Source organism: Chaetomium fimeti (assembly GCF_033439085.1).
Source record: "Chaetomium fimeti strain CBS 168.71 chromosome Unknown B0H64scaffold_6, whole genome shotgun sequence".
Classification (NCBI taxonomy): domain Eukaryota; kingdom Fungi; phylum Ascomycota; class Sordariomycetes; order Sordariales; family Chaetomiaceae; genus Chaetomium; species Chaetomium fimeti.
This window is the reverse complement of record NW_026944334.1, coordinates 99341-119231: the sequence shown is the minus strand read 5'-3', so window position 1 is coordinate 119231 and position 19891 is coordinate 99341. Positions and strand designations below refer to the sequence as shown.

The 19891-nt window shown below is 56.2% G+C and overlaps 7 protein-coding genes across 7 annotated transcripts; 6 read left to right on the top strand and 1 right to left on the bottom strand.

Moving 5' to 3' along the window:
- Positions 1-990: 990 nt before the first annotated feature.
- Positions 991-1860, top strand: B0H64DRAFT_402852 (uncharacterized protein). Its single transcript, XM_062804254.1, has one exon. It carries the CDS (start codon positions 1411-1413, stop codon positions 1636-1638), a length of 228 nt encoding a protein of 75 aa, XP_062656342.1. The 5' UTR covers positions 991-1410; the 3' UTR covers positions 1639-1860.
- Positions 1861-1923: 63 nt separating this feature from the next.
- B0H64DRAFT_202144 (uncharacterized protein) lies at positions 1924-3158 on the top strand. The gene is made up of 2 exons (XM_062799273.1): positions 1924-2746; positions 2805-3158. The coding sequence occupies exons 1-2, from the start codon at positions 2209-2211 to the stop codon at positions 2876-2878; spliced, it is 612 nt and encodes a 203-aa protein (XP_062656341.1). The 5' UTR covers positions 1924-2208; the 3' UTR covers positions 2879-3158.
- A 2142-nt stretch (positions 3159-5300) lies between these two features.
- B0H64DRAFT_444145 (fungal-specific transcription factor domain-containing protein) lies at positions 5301-8646 on the top strand (the record flags this gene model as incomplete). The annotated part of the gene is made up of 2 exons (XM_062806760.1): positions 5301-6180; positions 6236-8646. The coding sequence occupies 2 exons, from the start codon at positions 5301-5303 to the stop codon at positions 8644-8646; spliced, it is 3291 nt and encodes a 1096-aa protein (XP_062656340.1).
- Positions 8647-9122: 476 nt separating this feature from the next.
- Positions 9123-11419, bottom strand: B0H64DRAFT_202116 (uncharacterized protein). Its single transcript, XM_062799272.1, has 2 exons — positions 11126-11419; positions 9123-11035 (listed from the first exon to the last, which is right to left on the bottom strand). Exons 1-2 carry the CDS (start codon positions 11260-11262, stop codon positions 9424-9426), a joined length of 1749 nt encoding a protein of 582 aa, XP_062656339.1. The 5' UTR covers positions 11263-11419; the 3' UTR covers positions 9123-9423.
- A 1308-nt stretch (positions 11420-12727) lies between these two features.
- On the top strand, positions 12728-13945 carry B0H64DRAFT_326975 (uncharacterized protein; the record flags this gene model as incomplete). The annotated part of the gene is made up of 2 exons (XM_062800763.1): positions 12728-12931; positions 13010-13945. 2 exons carry the CDS (start codon positions 12728-12730, stop codon positions 13943-13945), a joined length of 1140 nt encoding a protein of 379 aa, XP_062656338.1.
- Positions 13946-16073: 2128 nt separating this feature from the next.
- Positions 16074-17062, top strand: B0H64DRAFT_326342 (uncharacterized protein; the record flags this gene model as incomplete). Its single annotated transcript, XM_062800734.1, has 3 exons — positions 16074-16362; positions 16444-16472; positions 16568-17062. 3 exons carry the CDS (start codon positions 16074-16076, stop codon positions 17060-17062), a joined length of 813 nt encoding a protein of 270 aa, XP_062656337.1.
- Positions 17063-17546: 484 nt separating this feature from the next.
- Positions 17547-18846, top strand: B0H64DRAFT_402831 (kinase-like domain-containing protein). The gene has a single exon (XM_062804253.1). The coding sequence runs from the start codon at positions 17952-17954 to the stop codon at positions 18537-18539; it is 588 nt and encodes a 195-aa protein (XP_062656336.1). The 5' UTR covers positions 17547-17951; the 3' UTR covers positions 18540-18846.
- Positions 18847-19891: the final 1045 nt, after the last annotated feature.

Below are 19891 nucleotides of genomic sequence, written 5' to 3'. Positions count from 1 at the left end.
AAGACTGGAGGAGGGGAAAACCGGTAACAAGGGAGCTTTTCCTTCTTGTATAAGTAGTATATAGGATCATCGAGGAGCGCATACCCTCTTTAATCTGCCTTGCCCGAGTCTAGGCTGTTACTATGAATAGAAAGTGTTCCACTACTAACAGGGTGTGTACGAGGATAGTAGAATGTTGGTGATATGATAATGCCCGATACGTAGCTAATCAGGAGCAGGTAGCTTCATAAACCGGGCCGTGATACCTTCGCCAGACTCGGATAATGCTCTCTACGATACTACAAAGGACGCAAAACGCAGCCGACGAGTCCCTTTGACCCCCTTTCAAGGAGGTTCATGCTTTCGGTTCCCTCGACATCTGATTTATTATTTAGAGATGCACTGGGTGGTACTGTAGGACGAGGCATTCGCTTCCCGAGACGAATACGAAGCACACTGGAAGCTAGACCGTTGAAAGAAGAACAAAGGGTTACCACGTGGTAGACTTCTCCAGTCTTCCTCGTGCGTTGGCACCGGGTCGTGGCAGCAAAGTCAGCTGAAATCGGTCGATGCATCATATCTGACGGGAAAAGGGTCGATGATAGGGTCGGTTGCGAAGCGGCGGTTGCATCCGCTGGGTCCGAGTCAATATTCTGTGGTCGTCAACCATGGAACCAGACGAGGGATGTAATGGAAAGCGGAGTTGAAGGAATATTCCAACCACTTTGCATGCATGACAATTCAGTGTACTGCCACATGATAAACGAGCTCGATGCCGATAGCCTAACAGAATGAAGGGTGAAGTCGGTTTGTACCACGCGGTTCGACTTTAACCGGCCTTGTCTGCATCGAAGGTTCCATCAGCTGGTAAGCGCGCCGTTCCGGTGAGGATACTGCCCCGGGGATTAGGGTACGAAGGCTGGACCCAGGATAATAATAGACTTATAATGCCATCACAGTGGGGGGCTTCGAGAGTGCCTCGAACAGTCCTCCTGCAACATCGCTGGCCCTTGGGCTTCTGTGAATCGCCTGGTAATAGACAAATCCGCACGTTCAACACTCAGAATTAGTGAGCTCGAATCATGATGCCAGCTAATTATACAGTAGCAGGACCTGCGTTGTGATCTATCAAACCTGCTCACGAGAACCCGGTTTCAAGCCGACTCCAAGTGCCATGGGCTAGGCTCGGGATATTGATATGCATCTAAGACCGTCGTTGGGAACTAGGCGAGATTGTGCATAGATTGGCTTGTATTGGTCACTGGCCACATCCAACCTCGTCAAGGACGGGTCCGTAGGTATGCTTGGTGGCTGTCCTGGGGATTCAAGTTCTATAAAGCGTTGAGCTCCGGCAAGAATTCTGTTCATGTCTTGAGTCTCCCAAGGTTTTTATTCATCTGCCTGACTTGACTTTGACACTTCCATTACACTATGAAGGTCTTCGCAGTTCTTCTCAGCCTTGGCTTCGTCGGAGGAGCCATTGCCGGCGAACAGTGCCCCGGCAGCTGGTATCTCGAGCCGGATGACTGCATCTGCATGAACAGCCGGGAGGGATACTTGCTCAAGGACCAGACGTTGGGATGCTGTAAGTGGATGGGTTATAAGACCTATAACAACGTGAGTACTCCGTCGTCAGGTGAGCGCAGCAACTTGTGTTGACGTTTGCATGCAGATCTGCGCCGTCGACCGCGACAAGCGGCAGGCATTCAAGGACTGCTGCAAGGGCTTGAAACAGGAGAGCGTCATTGGTCATTGTCGCTGAATTTCTGATAATTATTGTTGGGTGGACGATCAAGCAAGAGAGCGGTCTGAAAGTCAAGGAGGAAAGGATTCAGTACATCGGAAGGCAATGGACGCGATCAATTTCTTTCTTGACCATCATGTTTGAGAATCCGCTCTCGCTCGAAGTCTGGTGGGGGGAGCCAAGTGAAAAAGAGGGGCTCTCAAATTGCCAAGAACTTCCAGATTCTTTTGGTCTGGCGCTCTGGGCCGATCTCGCAGAATTTCTCTGACCCACCGGAACGAAGCACACCTGAGCGCGCTTCCCGCAAGCTTGCCTGCCGTGTCTGTGACGTCGCGTCGAGGTCTGCCCGAGCCGCCATCTATTTGGCAGTGTTTCTGCCCAGGACAAGCCAAGGCAAATTCTTTTTTTGCTTACGACCGTACTGACAGCGTGTACTTGAAGGGCCGCCATCCCCGCCAAAGTCTCCCGCCGAACGATCGCCAGCAATGTCCCGAAGCATATCTTGGTTGCGGTCGACTCGCTCTTCGCCGGGTCGCGGTTCCCAATGCTTGTTGGGGGGACATTCGACGGTCCCTACATGGGGAGCTTCGACCACAACCAGAGCTCGGATTGGAAGGATAGCCAATGTACAAAAGACGCAAACATCTCGGCCCTTCAGCCGGTCGTTCAGTACTCACAAATCTGCCAACGACAATGGCCGAACTTCGAGGTTCAAGAAATCCGAGGCATCGCTGACCGAACCGCTAAGACGCGCTGATGGTGAAAACACTCCGACTGAACCCACGCCAACCCACCCTGCTTCTTCGGAACCTGTCGGTTCCAGCACTACGACCTACCAACCCGCGCCCTCGCCATCCCCACGTTCCCAAGGGCCGGCCGACGCGAATCCCCAAATCCCGCCGAAAGCACGAAAGCCCGTGGACACGTCGAGCAAGGAGTATAAGCAAGCCGCGAGCAGGTACATTCGCTTCGTTGTTGCGTTCCCGGTGCTCGTTGTCACGTCGTATTTTCTCTATGAACGACGTAAGTAGCCTGCCGACCTGGCCGCTATGATTGACTGGTATTGACGCAAAGGATGAAGTCAAGCCGCAGCTCAAGCTCCGAGTCGTACCTGCCGGTTCGTCCTCGACACAGGACCCGACCTCGGGGAGTTAGCAGTACGCCGCACTCGTTGGGACGAGGAACTTGCCCCTCTCCAGGCCACAGGGGTCGTTGTTACCATGTCGCGAGGAACCCATCTCTGGAAGAAGCCGGCATCATAACGTGGGAGTGTTTGGTCGCTCTTCAAACTGTGGTCATGCGCGCCCCAGACGCATGGTTCCGGTGATAGGAAATTCCGTTGAGCTTGTTGCCGTCGGAGAATCGCGGTGAAAACTCGCAAATACTCGCCATTCACGAACTGCCGCGTCCCACAACTTGCTGATGCAAAAGTAGTGTAAGCCAAACGACCGCCAGCGCCCCGCCTGTTGCTTATCACTGCCACCACGGTGCCAGCAGTGAGACAAAGGATCAGGGCCTCGAACTGGCTGGTGTCTTGTTCTCACGCTGTCGGACACATAATTAGACTCCGGCACCACCTAACCCGGATTGGGAGGTTGTCTGCCAAGCTTGACCCTCCAACGCCTCGCTTGGGGACCCCGACCCTCCGCATCGCCGCAAAGTTGCAGCGCCCCAGCTTTCCCCAGGCTTCATTTCCGTGCCCTCGAAGAGGGTCCATGCACCACAGGATGTGGAAGAGCCCACAGTGCTTTGTAGACTTTGTGGCAGGCAGAAAACACAAATCGATCTTGGTGAGATGGAATTGTTCCTGCGCTGCCACTGGCCGAGGACCGTTTGTGCGTCTCTCAGATTCGCCAGGCCCTTCGGTGTGACCGAACAACAGCTTGAGCCCGCGAAACAGGTTCTAGACTCGCCGACCCTGGAAAGGGATGCACAGCGACAGAGGCCCGTGTTTGAACGCAGAGTCTGAGATCACCATTGAACTTCGCTCCTTGGCAGGAGAGCCTCGGCGGTCGTTGAATGGCCACGAGGAGTTGGTGCTCGGCCCACTTCCCCAGCCTCTACCTCGACGCTAGTGATGGCTGGAACACAATGCCAGACGCAGGAAATTCCGGATGACTCGCCTCTCCGCTTGCTGAGGCATTCCACTCTGTACTCAGCCGAGGGCCCGCCGAGTCCCGAAAAATGCAACGGTTTACCCACCATATTGCCGCGGCGCCGCGCAGATGTGTTCGGCCACGCTTCGAGAACACGGCACACCGTCACATCGCAGAGCAGCCACTTTATGGCACCCCTTTGACAATATGGGTATGCGAACAAACCAGAGAGGAACCTGCCAGCCTGCTGCTTGCCTGCCCTTGATGAGACTCGCTCTTGGTGACAACTGACGCGGCCCACAACTCCTCCACGACCCCATCCCATCTCCGCAGTTTGGATGTAGTGGGGTTCGTGGGGCCGTCGTTGTTCCCGACTTCAGGCTGGACTGGGATGCTTGCGGGGTGCCAGGAACATCATTTGGCCCTGTCGGCCTCTTCCAACCCCTGGCATTGGCGAATCAGCTTGGGACATCGGCCAGGGTTGAATCTCGCGCTCTCGCGCAACGAATCGAATTGCCGCGATTTGGCTATGTCCGAATCACCGAAGGTTCGCCAACCCAGGAGCCAGGGGGGCAATCATTGCTTAGCGCAGCATGAACTGCTCCTCACCCACTGCCAATGTTGCCATCCTGGACCATGTGGGATGTGTGTGGATTCACTCGGCGCCCCCCCACCAGAGCCCCGGGTTTTACTCCCCCGAGCAAAACGTACATGGACTCGCCCAAGGGTGGATTCCACGACGACGTCTATTGGGAATCACGGTGGGCCAGTTGGTCCAAACAAGAATTCTCCCGAAGCCCTATCCTAGCAGAGCGGGCCTTCGTAGCATACAGCGACTGCGGGGTGCTTGCAAGTTGCCCCTGCGAGGAGCTGACCAGTCTCCATCTTTCGGCACGGCTGTTGTCCACGGCGCCCATGGAGACCGCATTTAACGAACACGGGTCCGCTCGCGTCTATCCGCCGGTTTGGATTCCGCCATTTTGCCTCCTTTCCCATCTTTCCTCGCTTTTGCTGCTTCTGTTGCCCTGACTCGCGGGGACGTTTCACAATACCCCAGAACGGAAACCCCCGTTGCATGCCACTTCATACACACGAACGTAACTTAACCTCGGTCAATTGACCGACTGATACGCACCCTCGGCCATGACAACAGCAACCATGTCTAACGGGAAGCGGAGGTCACTCTCGGAAGGCGAGAGCGAGAGAGCGAGTTCTGAGCATGCCACAAGTCCGGCTCCCTCGTCACGCTCATCCGTCAAACAGCAGATTCGACATCGTGCCTCAATTGCATGTGCCTCCTGCCGTGAGAGGAGGATACGGTGCGTTGTAGGTGAGGGGGAATCGGAATGCACCCAGTGCAGGAGGACGGGGGCTGCATGCATCATCAAGGATGACGATGAGCGAAGACGGTAGGTGGACGCCCCGTGGTCTAGCTCTAGCCAGTCAATCTAATGAGTAAAAGTCCCATTTCGAAGGCATACATGTCGTCCTTGTCGAATAGGATCAACCTGCTAGAGGGGTTACTCAAAGACCGTGGCGTCGTCCCTCCCCCAGCGGTGCACCCACCTAAGACGAGACAAGAAGCACAGGCACGGCAACAGGAGCAGCATCAGGCCCGGACCGGCAGCGAGCGACTGGAGAGCGCAGAACCAAAGCCAGCCGCACCGCCCGTAAACCACCCCCCAACTCCGCCAGGGTCAGGAGACGAGGACGTCAACATGACTGAACCAGAGCAATTGAAAACCTTCCCTTCAGGCGGCCACACCAACTTCTCCAGGCTTATCGATCCGCTATTACTACAAGATGCGGAGCCAAAGAAGGAGGCGGGGACTCGCCATCTACTCTGCACAAGGGGAAGCTACACATTCGACCAAGCAGCCGGTAGGACACGGTTCTTCGGGCCGACAGCCAACCACCATGTCCACGCGAAATCAACAAATCCCCTCGCTCCTCCAGAACAGTCCAACCACATCTTCAGGGCAGAACAAGTCATCCTATCGCTGAGGCCGGCCACCTATGACCACCTCATGGGTTGTTTCTGGGACTACTACAACTCTTGGCAACAGGTCGTCGACGAGCCCGCTTTTGAAGCCGGCCGCGCAAGCCAAGACCCGAGGTTTTACTCGCTGTTCCTTCACCTTGCGATGCTCGCCATTGGGTACCGCTTTGCCGACTGGGATCGGGACGATGTCAAGACCATCACACTGGGGAACCGGGAAAGCACCCTGCACAGGGAAGCCAAGGCCATGCTGGAATCAGAGCTCGAGAGGCCCGGCGGTGTCCCAACTGTCCTGGGGCTGTTGATGCTGGCTGACTTGGAGTGTGGTGTGGGTCGGGATACCACCGGCTGGATGTATTCTGGTAGGCTACTACCAACCGCATTTCCTTGTTGCGGACGCTAACGAATTGGCTGAAGGGATGGCGAACCGGCTGGCCTTCGATGTCGGGCTTCATGTCAACATGGCTATCGCAGACATTTCCGAACTCGAAAGAGAAACGAGACGCCAGGCCATGGCAGCGTGCGTCATGTTTGACCGAAAGTGGGCGCTGTTCATGGGCCGTCCTACCGCGATCAAGTCTCAGGATGTCGGCGTTGACGTGCTGCCAAGGGCGCCCGGGCCTTTCGAGGATTCAAGTCTTGGATCTGTGGCGAGTCATGCTACCATCAACAGGCAAATGTTCGAGCTGCTGGAGCTCGCGGGCAAAGTAACCGACTTCCAAAACTCGACATACGGCGCGGCTCACCTTTTCTCCTCAAAGGCGGCCGAGGATAGGGCGTATCTGCATTTCATCGGGCTGGAACGCTTGTTCCACAACTGGTACCGCAGGCTTCCCGAGAATTTGACTTGGAAGCCTGCCAACATCAAATCAGCGCATATGGGCTTTTTTATCCTTCACCAGCAGTTCCACGTTTGCATGATCCTCCTGCACCGGCCCTGGGCCAAGTATGGTCCCATGTCGCTCGACGGGACGGTGGCCGCTCGCTACCCGAGCCCTGGGTCGCCCGCTCAAGGGACCGAAACGAGTCTTCCTTCGTGGATGGGCCCCCTTCCCCATCACGACAACAGGGCGTCAATGTCTCGGAGCATGTGTACGCAGCACGCCATCCGAATCGCACGAATCTTCTGGCACCACCGCCAGCGCTTTGACGGAAAACGGGTCGTCCTCACGGCGACCCAACATGCCGGCACGGCGGCCCTCGCCTTGATGGCTGCGCTGGCACATAAGAGTGCTGAGCTTGACCACCATAGTAACCTACGATATCTGCAAGTGCTTTCCACTGCCATCTACGAGATGAGTCATCTGTACCAACCAGCCGCGAGGATGTATCAGCTCCTCAAGGCCATGCTTGTCGACATTCGCTCCGAGATGGTCAAGTCAGGCGGGTTCGATGTCAGTGCGTTGGTAGGCAGATACCAGGGTAGCAACATGGTGTTTGGCAGCAACCAGTGGACCGCTGGCACCAACCATACCCGAATGCCCACTGACCGCCTCGGGGGTGCCCAAGAAGAGGCCCGCGAGAGCAAGCGGCGGCGGCTCTCCAGCTTGTCATCGGTGGACTTTTCATGCATCAGCCCGTCATTCCTCACCCACACCAACCAAAGTCGCCCGACACCATCGGTATCATCTCAGGCCCAGAGCATCAACCCCGCCGCACTAGACCAATCTCCCTCCGAGCCTGGCACCTTCGATATGGACTTCTTCCACGCCTCCTTCGTGGACTTTATCAACACCGGTGGCGATGGCCCCAACACCCAGGACTGGCCGCCGGCTGACCCCGATACCTCTGGCCCCGTTCTCATCCCAAGCGTATCTGGTGATATTTCGGCTGTAGGTAATAATATGGACAGCACACCCGCACCAACCGACGAGAAACCTGTCACCACAACCCCGCCCCCTCCTACCGACACCCCAAACCCAGTCACTACGTCACCCATCGACGACGAGACAGCGGTAGACAAGACCATCGAAGACTGGCTAGCCGAACCAACCAAAGCAGTCACACCAGCCTCCACCAAAAACAGCCATCCGCAACCCCCCACAACGACGACGACGACGACCACCATCACCACCACCACCGCCCCATCCCAACCCACACGACCCCCCAATCACCAACCCGACCCCGTCCCCTCCCCAACCGAACCCCGCGACAGCCTCTCCCACGCAACCGCAGACGGCACCCCGATCTGCCGCGACCCCTACGTGCTGTCCCTCGAAACCGAGCTCGGCCTCGGCTTCGGCCTCGGGCCCGACCAAGCCCCAGCCCCGGCCACCGCCACCGCCCCGTCCTCGTCCTCCACCACCGCTGAAGCCGAAGCCGAGGCCGAGGCCGACACCGACACCGACACCATCCACGTCCGCGTCGCCGACGGCATGGACTGGCTCGCGGCTGCTGCGGCCGCTACGGGTGCTACTGGTGATGATGGTAGTGGTAGCGGTAGCGGTGGTGGTGGTGGTGGTGGTGGTGGTGGTGGTGGTAATAACGGCGGGAAGACAGACGTGAAGACGGACGTGAGCGCCGCGTCCCCCCGCGCGGGGAGCAGTGTGGGGCTGGGTGTGGGGGGTGTCGGGGGTGGTGTGAGCGAGGTCCCGCCGCCGCCGATGACGCCGGTCACGCTGGACGAGTTGGTGCAGAGCGTCGAGGAGGCGGTCGGGTCGGCGCGGGCGCGGGCGAGGGCAAGGGCTGCTGCTTCTGTGGGGGCCGGTGGGAGTGCGGGTAGTGCGGGCAGTGAGGGAGTTGGTAATGGTGGTGGTGTGATGGGGGGAGGGGAGGGGTTGTCGTCTTTGGGGGCGAGGAATACGGAGTTGGACTTCTTGATGCTTTGAGCGGTTGTCTACTGGGTACTATATCTGGTGTGTGCGGTGAGAGACCGATGTCCATAAGCTTAATCTCCAATCGGTAGCTGAATATATCGTTTAGCAAATGGCAGTTTATTCTCCACTTTCTCCTTTTACTTTTGTTTACCCTCATTTCTTATACATTCCTTTCCTTTTCCTTCTTTCTTTTTCCGCCTTATGATCTATTCCTATTAATATTTCTTTTCCACGCAGTTGTTTCTCTAATCTCCCTCTTCCTTCTTTTCTCACGTTTCGCCTTTCGTTCGATCATTTTCTCTTCATTATTGCACTCTCTTACCTCCTTTTCCCTCCATCCTCTTACCTAGGTACCTAACCGGTAATTTCAAATTGTCACCGGCAAGTGAGGTCGAAGGTATCCATTATGCATTGGCATGGCAAATCACGTAAATTCACGGATTTGCAATGGAAACCCCCGAAGTCATCTGAACCAAACCAGCTGGTCAGGTTTTTTCTCGCTAAGTACCTCTATGGAAGTGTTAGGAACCCTGTCTATAAGCAAACAAAAGAGCAAAAACAAAAAGAGCAAAACAAAAGGAAAAACAGCAAAACAAAAAAGAAAAAAGAAAAAAAGAAAAACAGCAAAAACAAAAACGCCACCCCAGTCCAGTCTATCGTAAGCCCGCAGCATCACCACCCATCTCAACCAAACCCATCAATAATCAAGCGACCAGCACTCTCATCCCCACATGGCTCCCCTAGGCGATACCCCTAACTCAGACGCTCCCCGTTCCATCTCTCGACCTCTTACTTCGGACCCGGCTTCCTTCCTCTGCCCCCGTTTCCGCCACCGTTGCCCCCGTTCCCGCCGCCGTTGCCTCCGTTTCCGCCGCCGTTGCCTCCGTTCCCGCCGCCGTTGCCCGCACCGGCATCATGTTCCGCGGCGCGCCTGTTGGATTGGGACCGCGTGTTCCCCGACGGCGGCCTGCTCCGTATGACGGTGTTGATGCTTGCAGGACCCGGGCCGCCCTGCTGGTTGGGAGCCCGGGTGGGAGCGGAACCGCCCTGCTGGTTGCTACCCGGAACGGCCGGGGACCTGCCCCGCGGGGTGCCCGGGGTGGAAGCGGAACCGCCGTGCTCGTCGGCGTGGGTGGGCGCAAACCGCACCGAGGATCGTGTGGCGCGTCCACCGCCGGGCGGCCCCGCGGCGTCGCGGCGTGTCGTGCTGGCGCTGCGGCTGGCAGACTGGCTGCCCGGGTGGAGGCGCGTGCCGCTGACGCCCCGGCTGCCCGACTGGCTCTGCGTGGCGCCGGGATCCCGGCTGCTAGACCGGCTGCTGTCCTTCTGCGACGGCGCGTTGCTGCTGCTCCGCGAGGACCCATGCGAGGAGGGTGGCGCGTTACTGCTGCTCCGCGACGAGGCATGTGAGGAGGGTGGCGGGGACGGGCCCCGCTCAATCACAGTGGCATCCTCCGGGACGTGGGTGACCTTTTCGCCGGTTGCGTTGTGGACGTAGCCGGTCTTGGTTCGAGTCCAGGAGTCCAACGGCGGGTAATCGCCGCCGATGGAGATGTCGGAACCGGAGAGGGCCAGCAGGCTGAGGTAAAAAAGGGCCAGGCGGACTGTGAGCACGTGGGACTTCGTGTCTGACGACTTGCCGGTCGTACTGTTGTGGCTGGACCAGGGGATGGCTTGATACTGAGGCGCCCGCCACTCATTGGTGGGTTCGCCGTCGGAATACGGCGACGAATCTCGTCCGCTTGTAGCGTGGCTAGCAGTGCTGCCAGATGCGGCAGACGGAGGCCGAGACTGCGCATTGGAAGCTCCCGACGAGTGTTGGCCTTCAGTCTGATGAACAGTGACCCCCCGCCTAGACATGCCCTGCGCGATTCCGTCCTCGATATCGAATCGACTGAAGCGAAGAACGATGAGATATTGGTCGGTAATGACGAAGCCGTACCTGACTTTGAGATCACGGCTGTAAGACATAACCTGGCGTATCGGCAGTGCCCACTCCCCTGGATTCGTGTCCTTCATGCCCGGTTTCCATTTTGTGGATAGCTTCGTATCTCCGGGGACCAAGTTGACATACTTACCTGAGGGCTGCTTGCGGTTTGGCGAACAGAGAGACCAATCTGGCTTCCCCAAAATACCGCCGCCACGTCCGCTAGCCCAGAGGTGACCTCGGTCGTCTTGGCTCCGGTGGAGCCGAGTGTTGGCCCGGACGAGCGCCGCGTTCACAAGCGGCATCGTGTGCTTTGTTAGATGGGATTCGAGTGACTTCTCGTCGAACAGCTCTCTTTCCATGGGATCAATATTAGGCAATCTGTGGTCGGACGGAGCGTTCGGCCACGGCTCTTCAACGATCGGCCGGAAGATGGATCGGAGATTTTCATAATTGAAATCTGCCCATAGCTGCCTTTTCAATCGTTAGCACTTTCCCACCTGTCACAAAGGCGGCGAGGGACACCCCACGGGGATGAGAAATTCGCCGCGGAGCCTGACGTACCAATCACCCACCTCCGGCCAGTCTCTGTCGTCGGCGGGTCTCGTGTTCCTACCACTCAGAGCACGTGAATTGTCAAGTGTTGGAAGTTTGACACCTAATTCAGAGAGAATGGTGGGCTGAACCACGGCGCCAGACATCGTGTTGTTTGCTGATTTTGGCTGTGAGTCGGGTTGTCTTCAAGTTTGGACGGGGGACTGGTGGTTCGAGACTGAACCGGCCGAGTGAGTCGGGGGTGATGCCAGGGCCTCCTGGGCAGGCAATCAAGTGGATGGAGACTGAATGGCAGGAAGTATGGTGGGTGAATGAGCTTCTGCGCTTATAATTGTGGGAGAGGTTGTGAATCTTGGAGTTACGAACTCTGAACCTGGGCCATCGCAGTGTCTTAAATCATTGAATGCCCATCAACCTCCGCCCTTCAGTGATGACTGGAGACTCGCCGTGAGTTCTATTTTCAGTTTTGTTTCACCTTAACCACATGGCCGCAGACACACGAAACACTCGGTAACCTTGTTGGACCCGGGGAAAGCGAGAACGAAGTGCGCCGCTCACGATTCGCCTCAAAAGTGTTGCCGGTTGCTTGTGGGGATGCAACTCCCCGAACTGTTTCAAACATGGCCGCCGGGTGTGGGAGCCAGAGATGGCGACAAGTAGTGTGGTGCCGCACCCGTTGGCCATTCAGGGTTTTGGACGCTTCCATGTGGCAAGTCTACGAGTTGGCGCTAGAGAAAGGGGCAAGTTTGTGGCAGAAGGGGAAAATATGGCCAACAGCGAAGGCGCAGGCCGCATCAGGCCGGTGACCCGGAACTGTCTCGGAGTCTGTTTCTGAAAAGGCTGGCCTGGGGGTTCTGCACTCGGGGCTCCCAGATGGCACTAGATACATATCTCGTGGCCCGTGGGTACCTATGTCTAGGTAGCTAGGTAGGTGCCTAGGTATCTCCGTATCCAATCAATAGGTAAGGTACCTTCAGCTTTCAGGCACGAGTTTGGTGCTTGGTGGATGGCATCATGGAATTCACCGTGGAGGTCAGGACATCTTGCGCAATGTGCCGCGCTCAACTGGACGGTGGCCAGTCTCGGTCAGTAGCCATTCCTTGATTTGCAACTTGGGCCGCACTCCAAGTCTTCAAATCTCGAACCAACAGCATACAACACTCAGTGCTCACGCCACGAGGTCGCGTCGACGGTCAGGGCCTAAGGCAACTCGATGGCAAGTGGCTCCAGTTGCTTGAGACAAAAATAGAATATGCTCGTGCTCTGACGTCTTCCGTTGGCGTAGGTGTGGATTGAATTAGGGGGGGGAGGGGGGGCGGCCAGCAGCAGAAAGGTGTTGGTCTTGTGCTGAACACATGGCTATTCTGTTGTGATTGGTGGGATGAGTTGCATATATACTGTACGCGGTCTGCAAAGATACTGTGTCCCATGTGCGTCAAGTTTCCTGCACAGGCACGCCGCACCAGCCAACAGTGTCACACCGCTTGACTTCGTTCAACTGACCACCCTCTCAACCAAACCAACAACCGACCACGGCAAAAAGCTGCTCTCCATCAACCCTGAAAATCCAATTCATCAACGTGCGAAACGATGGAACCAGAATCATCAATGATGGAAATTCCGCCATTCTTGTCAGACACGCCCATGCAAGGCGAACCCGCTTGCAATTGGGCTGATTTCCTCTCGCCGCAGCTTCGACGTTTTCCCCGTGCCTACAACAAGATCACTCTCCATAACAGGCTCGGCCATGGAATTGAGGGCTGCGTGGGGCGCGTCAAGTTCGATGACGACAAGTCGTCGTTCGCTCTCAAGATCGTATGTGGCAGTGTCACCCTACCCATGTGCTGATCCGCTGCACCGACGGCTCCAGCCGGCTAACATGAACGCCGGCAGTTTTTCGATTCGGTCCCAGACCCGGAACACGGTGGCTGGTGGCCACTGGAACGCGAAGCTCGCAACGTTGCGATCCTCGAGAAGGTACAGGCCGGCCTCCGCCAGTCCTCGCCGGAACCCATTCACGTCCCCGCCAAACGGACGACACGGCTCGACTGTCTGCGCTGTCTGTACGCATTCTCGGCCGACGGTCGGCGCTCTCGCGATTTCGACGGACTCCCGGCCGATTCCAAAGTCGCAATGTCCGACTCGGACACCCGGCTCCGCCAATGCTTCGGGTGGATCCGCGTTCAAGGAGCCGATTTCATGCGCATGAACAAGATAATCGAAATAGACTACGATGCCAAACATAATGGTGAGGGTTATGCCAGCTACCTTGAGCGTGACAAGATCTACTACGCCATTGTGTATGAGTATGTCCCCGAGGAAAAGCTTGAGCTCGGCCCTGTCCAACGGCAGTTGGACTTTTTTTACTACCTCGGATTTCTTCCCTGCCAAACGATGAGAGCCGTGAACTGGCAAGGTCCCGGCATTCTGCTCGACTTTGGTGATTACAACTCGCCGGTCGATCAATGGTTCCCGGCAGTCTTTTGTTACACCCCGCGTCCCGAGGCCGAGTTCATCATCGACCCGAAGACGGTCGAAGCAAGAATATCGGAGAAATACAACAGGATACGAGTGTTGCGTGATCAGGGAATTGGACCCACGGAAGAAGAGAAGCGGGAGCGGGACATAGAGCGAGCGAGCGCAGCGACAGGAAGGTGGGTCGAATGGGGCTATTACGAAGATCGACGGGGCAGATCCTACTTTAACTGTAAGTTCTGGGGCCGTAGGAAACTTGAACATGGCTCGCCGCTCGTCTTTCCAACTAACTTGTGGCGCAGTGACCAAAGAAGAAATCCTCGAAAACGAGCTCGAGGAGGATCCCCTCGCTGAGATACGTATCCCGGGAATAGAGCCAAAAGCGATGGTTCGTGCGTGGAAAACGTACAAAACGCAGAAGAAGAAGCACCTGGCTGCCGTCGAGCCGGATCCTGACAGCAAGGAAGGTTGATCTAGCTTGCTGTCAGCGGCGAGGAGCGGGAAACGGGGCTTCTGGTTCCAGGGCATGTGACGAATTGAGAGTATATCTTTGGTTAAGGGGTAAGAATGACGTAGAGACGTGGTTTGTAGTTAGAAGATAGAACGAGAACGAGAACGTGGCGTTCAAAGGGCGTTAGTCTGTGGATGGTTGGGTTCGTATACGCTGAGGGCCCATATCAAATGCTTTTCATGTGTTGCAACTTGAGCCAGTCGACACTTTCCCGGGGTCTTGGGATGATGAGCACCTCGTAATACAGGCCTACGCTCCTCAGTCCCGTCCAAACATCAGGCTAGGACCCGATTAAAAGACCCGAGAGTTCAAACAGCGCGAACAGTAACTTCAGCTCAAGAGCCGCAACCCACAACTACGAGAACACTTTCGAGTCGAAACAGTAGTTGATAAGGGTGGTGATTCGATCCGCTGCACTCCCAAAAGACATGCTCGAGAAATCAGTGGGAGCACGAATACAGAGTGCACTGTTGTGTTATTATCATTTCCTTCGCAACGGTTGCAGTCGGCGGGAGTGTAATACATACGTAGGCAGAGAATTATCCCCTAAGGAAGGTACCTTTGCACTTAAACAGTTCGTTATTTCCCTCGTAATCACTAACTAGGTACTCACTCACCAAATTGCCTTTCGCGTACCGGACTTTACAGGACTTCCTCGGCCAGCCGACCCGATTCCAGCGCCGATGCGCTCCCCGGTGGGTGTCCCCTCGTTCTGTTGTTGTCTCGGTCACCTACCTACAACACCACTGGCTTATGTCAACTTCAAGGGCAACTTATCTTCGGACGCCAGCCGGCTGCCGGACATGCATATTTATCAACACCATCGCCCGCCACGACAAATATTAAGCGGGAGCGGGAAAAGGGTGAGCTGAAGCCTACATTCTAAGGCTACAAAGACCTTCGCTTTCTGAATCGCCATGGACGCCAAGTCCACAACCACGTGTCCAAGCCCGAGAGTACAATGCCAGCACCAACTAGTACAGAATTCAATTGTAAACGCCCCTAGACCGTTCATAATCTCCCCCACCCGCAACGGCGGGCACCATGGCCCCTGGGGCAGCTTCTGTATCAATAGGGTCGCCAACTTGAATCTTGTTAGAAGAAAACTTGAAGCCATTTCCGGGATCCTGGTCGTCTGAAACTCCAATGGCGACTTCCGCAGCTTCAAGTCGAATTCCCGATGTGGAAGGTGGGGCGGGATTCGGCAGCTGACATCATTTGACTCGGGGTCCCTCTCTTTCGCGCGCCCCATGTCATATTCCATTTTTCCTTCCGTCTGGGGAAAGGACGTTGTCGGTCACCTAGTATACATACCAGCAACAGAAAAAGCAAGATAAACCGATATGGTGATATGCGACGTTGACTCGATCGGACAGTTCCCGTTTTTTGCACCTGTTTTTGGTGGTGCTGACTGCATCTTCCGAGGCGGCCGAGAACATCCAGCGCAACACATACCCCCAAGAACATGCATTTTCACCCTGAATCCCAAGTTCGTTTTGTCCTAAGATATCTTGCCATCCTACGCTGACTTTTAGCTCGGCAGCCTCGGCTAGCTAGTGGTGTAGCAACCTGCCCGCGTCTTTCCATTCCATCGAGTTTTGGGCACAATTAGCACCAGCCCAGTTTGCCGAAACGACAATCAAGACTGTGAAAGAAACCAATTACCCAAGACTAACACGCTCATTGGAGGGCCCATAGCGGGGTTATGAAACCTGCTGCAGTATGACCTAATTCCAGTCCGCTTCTGTGATCACGTAAGGCGCAATTGCTGGCCCGCAATTGCGACAACTTCCCCGTGCCAACTTCCGTCACCTCGGGCCTCGAATCTCAAACATCCCTTTGCAAAACTACATACCTACTGTGTAGACACCTCCCCATCCAAATCTACACAGCACCTACAATCCCAAACCTCGACCTAACAACCCAACCCAAACCACCGCCACCACCACCACCACAACCCCGCAACCCACCATGCCCTCCGCCCCGCACCACGTCCTGCTCCTCGGCGGGCACGGCAAGATCGCCCAGCTGCTCACCCCGCTGCTGCTGCGCCGCGGCTGGGACGTCACCAGCGTCATCCGCAACCCGGCCCAGGTCGCGGCCGTGCAGGGCTTGGATGGGGACTCGGTCGGTGGGGGCTCGGAGCAGGGCAAGGGGAAGTTGAGCGTGCTGGTGCGCAGTCTAGAAGAGGTGAAGAGTGAAGGGGATGTGGGGGCGGTGCTGGGGGAGGTGGGTGCGGATTTTGTGGTTTGGAGTGCGGGTGAGTGAACAATCCTTTTGGTTTTGGAGAGTGGTGATGGTTGGGCATTGTTGGATGCTGATTGATGGTGATGGGTTGTAGGTGCTGGTGGGACAGGCGGGCCTGAACGGGTAAGTCGCGGTGACGTCACATCTCCCCTGTAGCCCGAGGAGGTGAAGTCGAAACTAAGTTCTGACCTCCGCCCTCCTACCCCGGGGGATCCCAGACATACGCCATCGACCGCGACGCCGCAACGCACTTCATCCACGCATCCGTCGCCGCCCCGCAGGTGACGCGGTTCCTGATGGTGTCGTACCTCGCCTCGCGGCGGGCGCGGCCGGCGTGGTGGTCCGACGACGCATGGGCCACGGCGCAGCACCTCAACGAGCGCATCCTGCCGGACTATTATCGCGCCAAGCTGGCCGCCGACGAGGCCCTGTACGCCGCCGCCAAGAAGCGCCCCGGCTTTGCTGCCATCAACCTCCGCCCCGGTACCCTCACCCTCGACCCCGCCGGGCCCGTGGAGCTGGGCAAGACGGGCCACTCGAGGGGAAATGTGAGTCGCGAGACTGTGGCCCGCGTGGCCGATCTATTGCTGGCGAGTGAGGGGGTTGGGAATACGTGGTTGGATTTGTTGGATGGGGAGGAAGATGCGGAGAAGGCAGTGGAAAGGGTGGTCAGGGAAGGGGTGAATGCCGCGGAGGGAGAGTCCATTTTTTGATTGTCACAAGTTCGAGTCTCCACGGGTCAGCTATTATGACGTTACTTTTCTAATCCGGAGGTGAAGTCCAAACTAAGTGCTGACCTTCCGCCCGGCCACCGCGCGCGCCGCCGCCGTCCCGCATGTGACCCCGGTCCTCATGGTGCCGTACCGCATCTCGGGGCGCGTGCGGCCCGGCCCGAGTCCCCCCGGTAGTCCGCCGATGTCTGGGCTGCGGTGTAACAGCCATCTGTCTGATCTCAATCGCCCTAGTCGATCGCAGAATTGGTTGTTGAATCATCTTTATCCTTCGACAGCCATTGCGCTTCAAGAAGATTCCCGGTGGACTTGAGTCTCCTCGTTCGAGTCTTGGGCTTTATCACGTGCGTTATAAAGATATTTCGGGGGCTCATGGCCACTCGGAGGGGCGGTCATTTTTGGTTGGTTGACATTGAGTTGTTGGTTCTTCTTTTCATGGGCCTGTAACTTGACCAGCACCCCTCCACAAAAACAACTCAAGACGTGAATCAATATTACCCAAGGCATTTAAGGGTACACGTTCCGACGAAATATGACGCCAGCAACCATCCCATCCAGCAAATCCCTCCCCTCGTCGGCGTCTGCAGTTTTCGCCGACTCCTCGTTCTTTTCACGGAATGGACCCAGCGCACTACTACCATCACCTGCCGAGGTCCGCACAAGGCGCGCAACACAGTCAAAGTAGACAAGACGACGCTGTTTCCAGCCAGCCCTCTTCGAGGAGCTTGGCCTTGTCGTCAAATTCGGAAGTGCACCCGAAGTAACGGTCGCCGAGGGTCAGTGTCTCTGGGCACTCCGTCAAGCGTTGCCCGACTTTCCACTCCCAGAGGTCTATGGCTGGATCCACGATGACGATGAGGTCTTCATCTTCATGGAACTGGTCCCCGGAGTTACCTTAGAGGACAAATGGCCCACGCTCGACCGGCTTGAGCGGACCGACGTCTGTACCCAACTTCGTACACTCCTGACGACCTTGCGCAGCCTACGGCACGAGCCGGATGACGAGTTCTTCCTTGGCCATGTGAACCGCGAGCCGCTGGGGGATATCGCCTTTACCGACGGAGTGCGACCCTCTGCAGGCCCTTTCCAGTCCGTTGCCGAATTCCACGAGTGGATGTCGTTCCAGACCAGGATACGCTTCGAGCCCAAGTTCCCTGGCAAACTACCCTGGGAGATCATAGATCCGTGGCGGGATGGTCTGCCCGACGAAGCGGCAGCCGTATTTACCCATGCGGATTTACATCCGAGTAACATCATCATTGCGAACGATTCTTCAAAGATTGTTGCACTCATTGACTGGCGTCAGTCGGGATGGTATCCGGAGTACTGGGAATACTGTAAAGCCTGCTACACGGCGGACCCTTATGGCGAATGGATGAACGAGTACATCCCACTCTTTCTGGATGAGCCGGCCTGTTTCGACACCTTTGAGGATTATGCGAGGAGTTTTGGATACTGAGGGGAAAGGTAGAATGGAGGTGGAATTTTGGGCATTTTTATACTCGGAAGACAACTTAGGAACAGGTTAACTTTAAAAGCTACTTACCTGCTTGGGGGGGGGGGTTGACGAGCGGTTGACAGACGGTTCATGCAGCGTTCATGGAGTTGGGCGGCTTATATAAATGAGTTAAATTTTTCCCCCTTATTTTTGCTTTATGGCTTATCTTGATAATCCGCTCAATGCCCTTTAATCCGCTTACCTTAGCGATTAGCTTAAACTGTTTGAGCTGATTGAAAAATAAGTGGTTTATTCTAAAACGAACGGTATAGAATACTGTTTGATGAGTTTGAACGGTTTAGAAAATAAGCGGTTTAATACTTTGAGCTGCTCCAATGTGACGAACCTGTCTCTGGACCCGTCCTGTTAGGGTTCAGTATCGGTCGAAGGTATTCTCTCAAGGGTGCTTAGGTTCGGTGCAGCCAAAGGGTGCACAACAAAGACTTGTCTCAACAGTAGGCTCTCGAGCTTGTAGCGAACTGTAGTTGTGATTGCTAACTGGAGAACTCCCAGAGCTCTCCAGAACGAGTGACTATATACCTATCTAATTCTTGGGTGCTCAGTGTGCTCAGTGTGCTCAGTGTGCTCTCCGGACACTGAGCCTACTGAGCGGACTGAGCTCCCTGAGTACCTTCCTCGTGTCCTGATTGGTGGCGCGGTCCAAGTGCTCAGTGTGCTCAGTACACTTGGCAAGTGCTTGGCGACTGAGCTCACTGATCACCCCCTTTCTTCTTTAATTGGTCCGTCTACCGTAACCAGCTCGGGGCGTCCCGCGCCCCGAGGTCGGCATACTCGTGACACGATGCCCCTCCTCCAGGGTCGACGTCCCGTCGGCCGCACTTCCCAGCCAACTTCCTGAAATAGTGCCAATAGTCCCCAATCCCATTGGGTTAGTAGGTTCCCTTGTTCTCCCCACTCATTCTTCCACCATGACTGACGGTATAAGGAAACGGAAACAAAAGCGGAAACAGAAATCCAGCACTGAACGACGTCACACTGGGGCTCTCCTTGCCGACTTGATTGGAAGCGCAATGGTGACGTGTACTCGTTGCAAAACGCTAAAGCTTCCGGACTGCAAAGCCGCCGAAAACTCCGACGTCTGTGGTAGCTGTCTTCGCGCCGGCAACTATTCGTGCGACGCCTTTGGCAACGACGATTCTGCTGTTCGCCGACTGGTGGATCAAGAACGCAATCTGGACGAGAAAGAGCGTGCCGCGACGGAGGCCATCCGCGCTGCTAACCGCGCTCTCGGGGAGCTGGACGAGAAAGAGCGCGCGGCGTTGGATGAGATTCGAAGTGCTCGTTCTGACGCG

Excerpts from the sequence above, each read along its gene's own strand:
- B0H64DRAFT_402852 (XM_062804254.1), top strand. The coding sequence starts at position 1,411 with ATGAAGGTCTTCGCAGTTCTTCTCAGCCTTGGCTTCGTCGGAGGAGCC.
- B0H64DRAFT_202144 (XM_062799273.1), top strand. The coding sequence starts at position 2,209 with ATGTCCCGAAGCATATCTTGGTTGCGGTCGACTCGCTCTTCGCCGGGT. Across the intron at positions 2,747-2,804 it reads GTATTTTCTCTATGAACGAC|TCAAGCCGCAGCTCAAGCTC; the intron begins GTAAGTAGCCTG and ends CAAAGGATGAAG.
- B0H64DRAFT_202116 (XM_062799272.1), bottom strand. The coding sequence starts at position 11,262 with ATGTCTGGCGCCGTGGTTCAGCCCACCATTCTCTCTGAATTAGGTGTC. Across the intron at positions 11,036-11,125 it reads TGGCCGGAGGTGGGTGATTG|GCAGCTATGGGCAGATTTCA; the intron begins GTACGTCAGGCT and ends ACGATTGAAAAG.
- B0H64DRAFT_402831 (XM_062804253.1), top strand. The coding sequence starts at position 17,952 with ATGGAACTGGTCCCCGGAGTTACCTTAGAGGACAAATGGCCCACGCTC.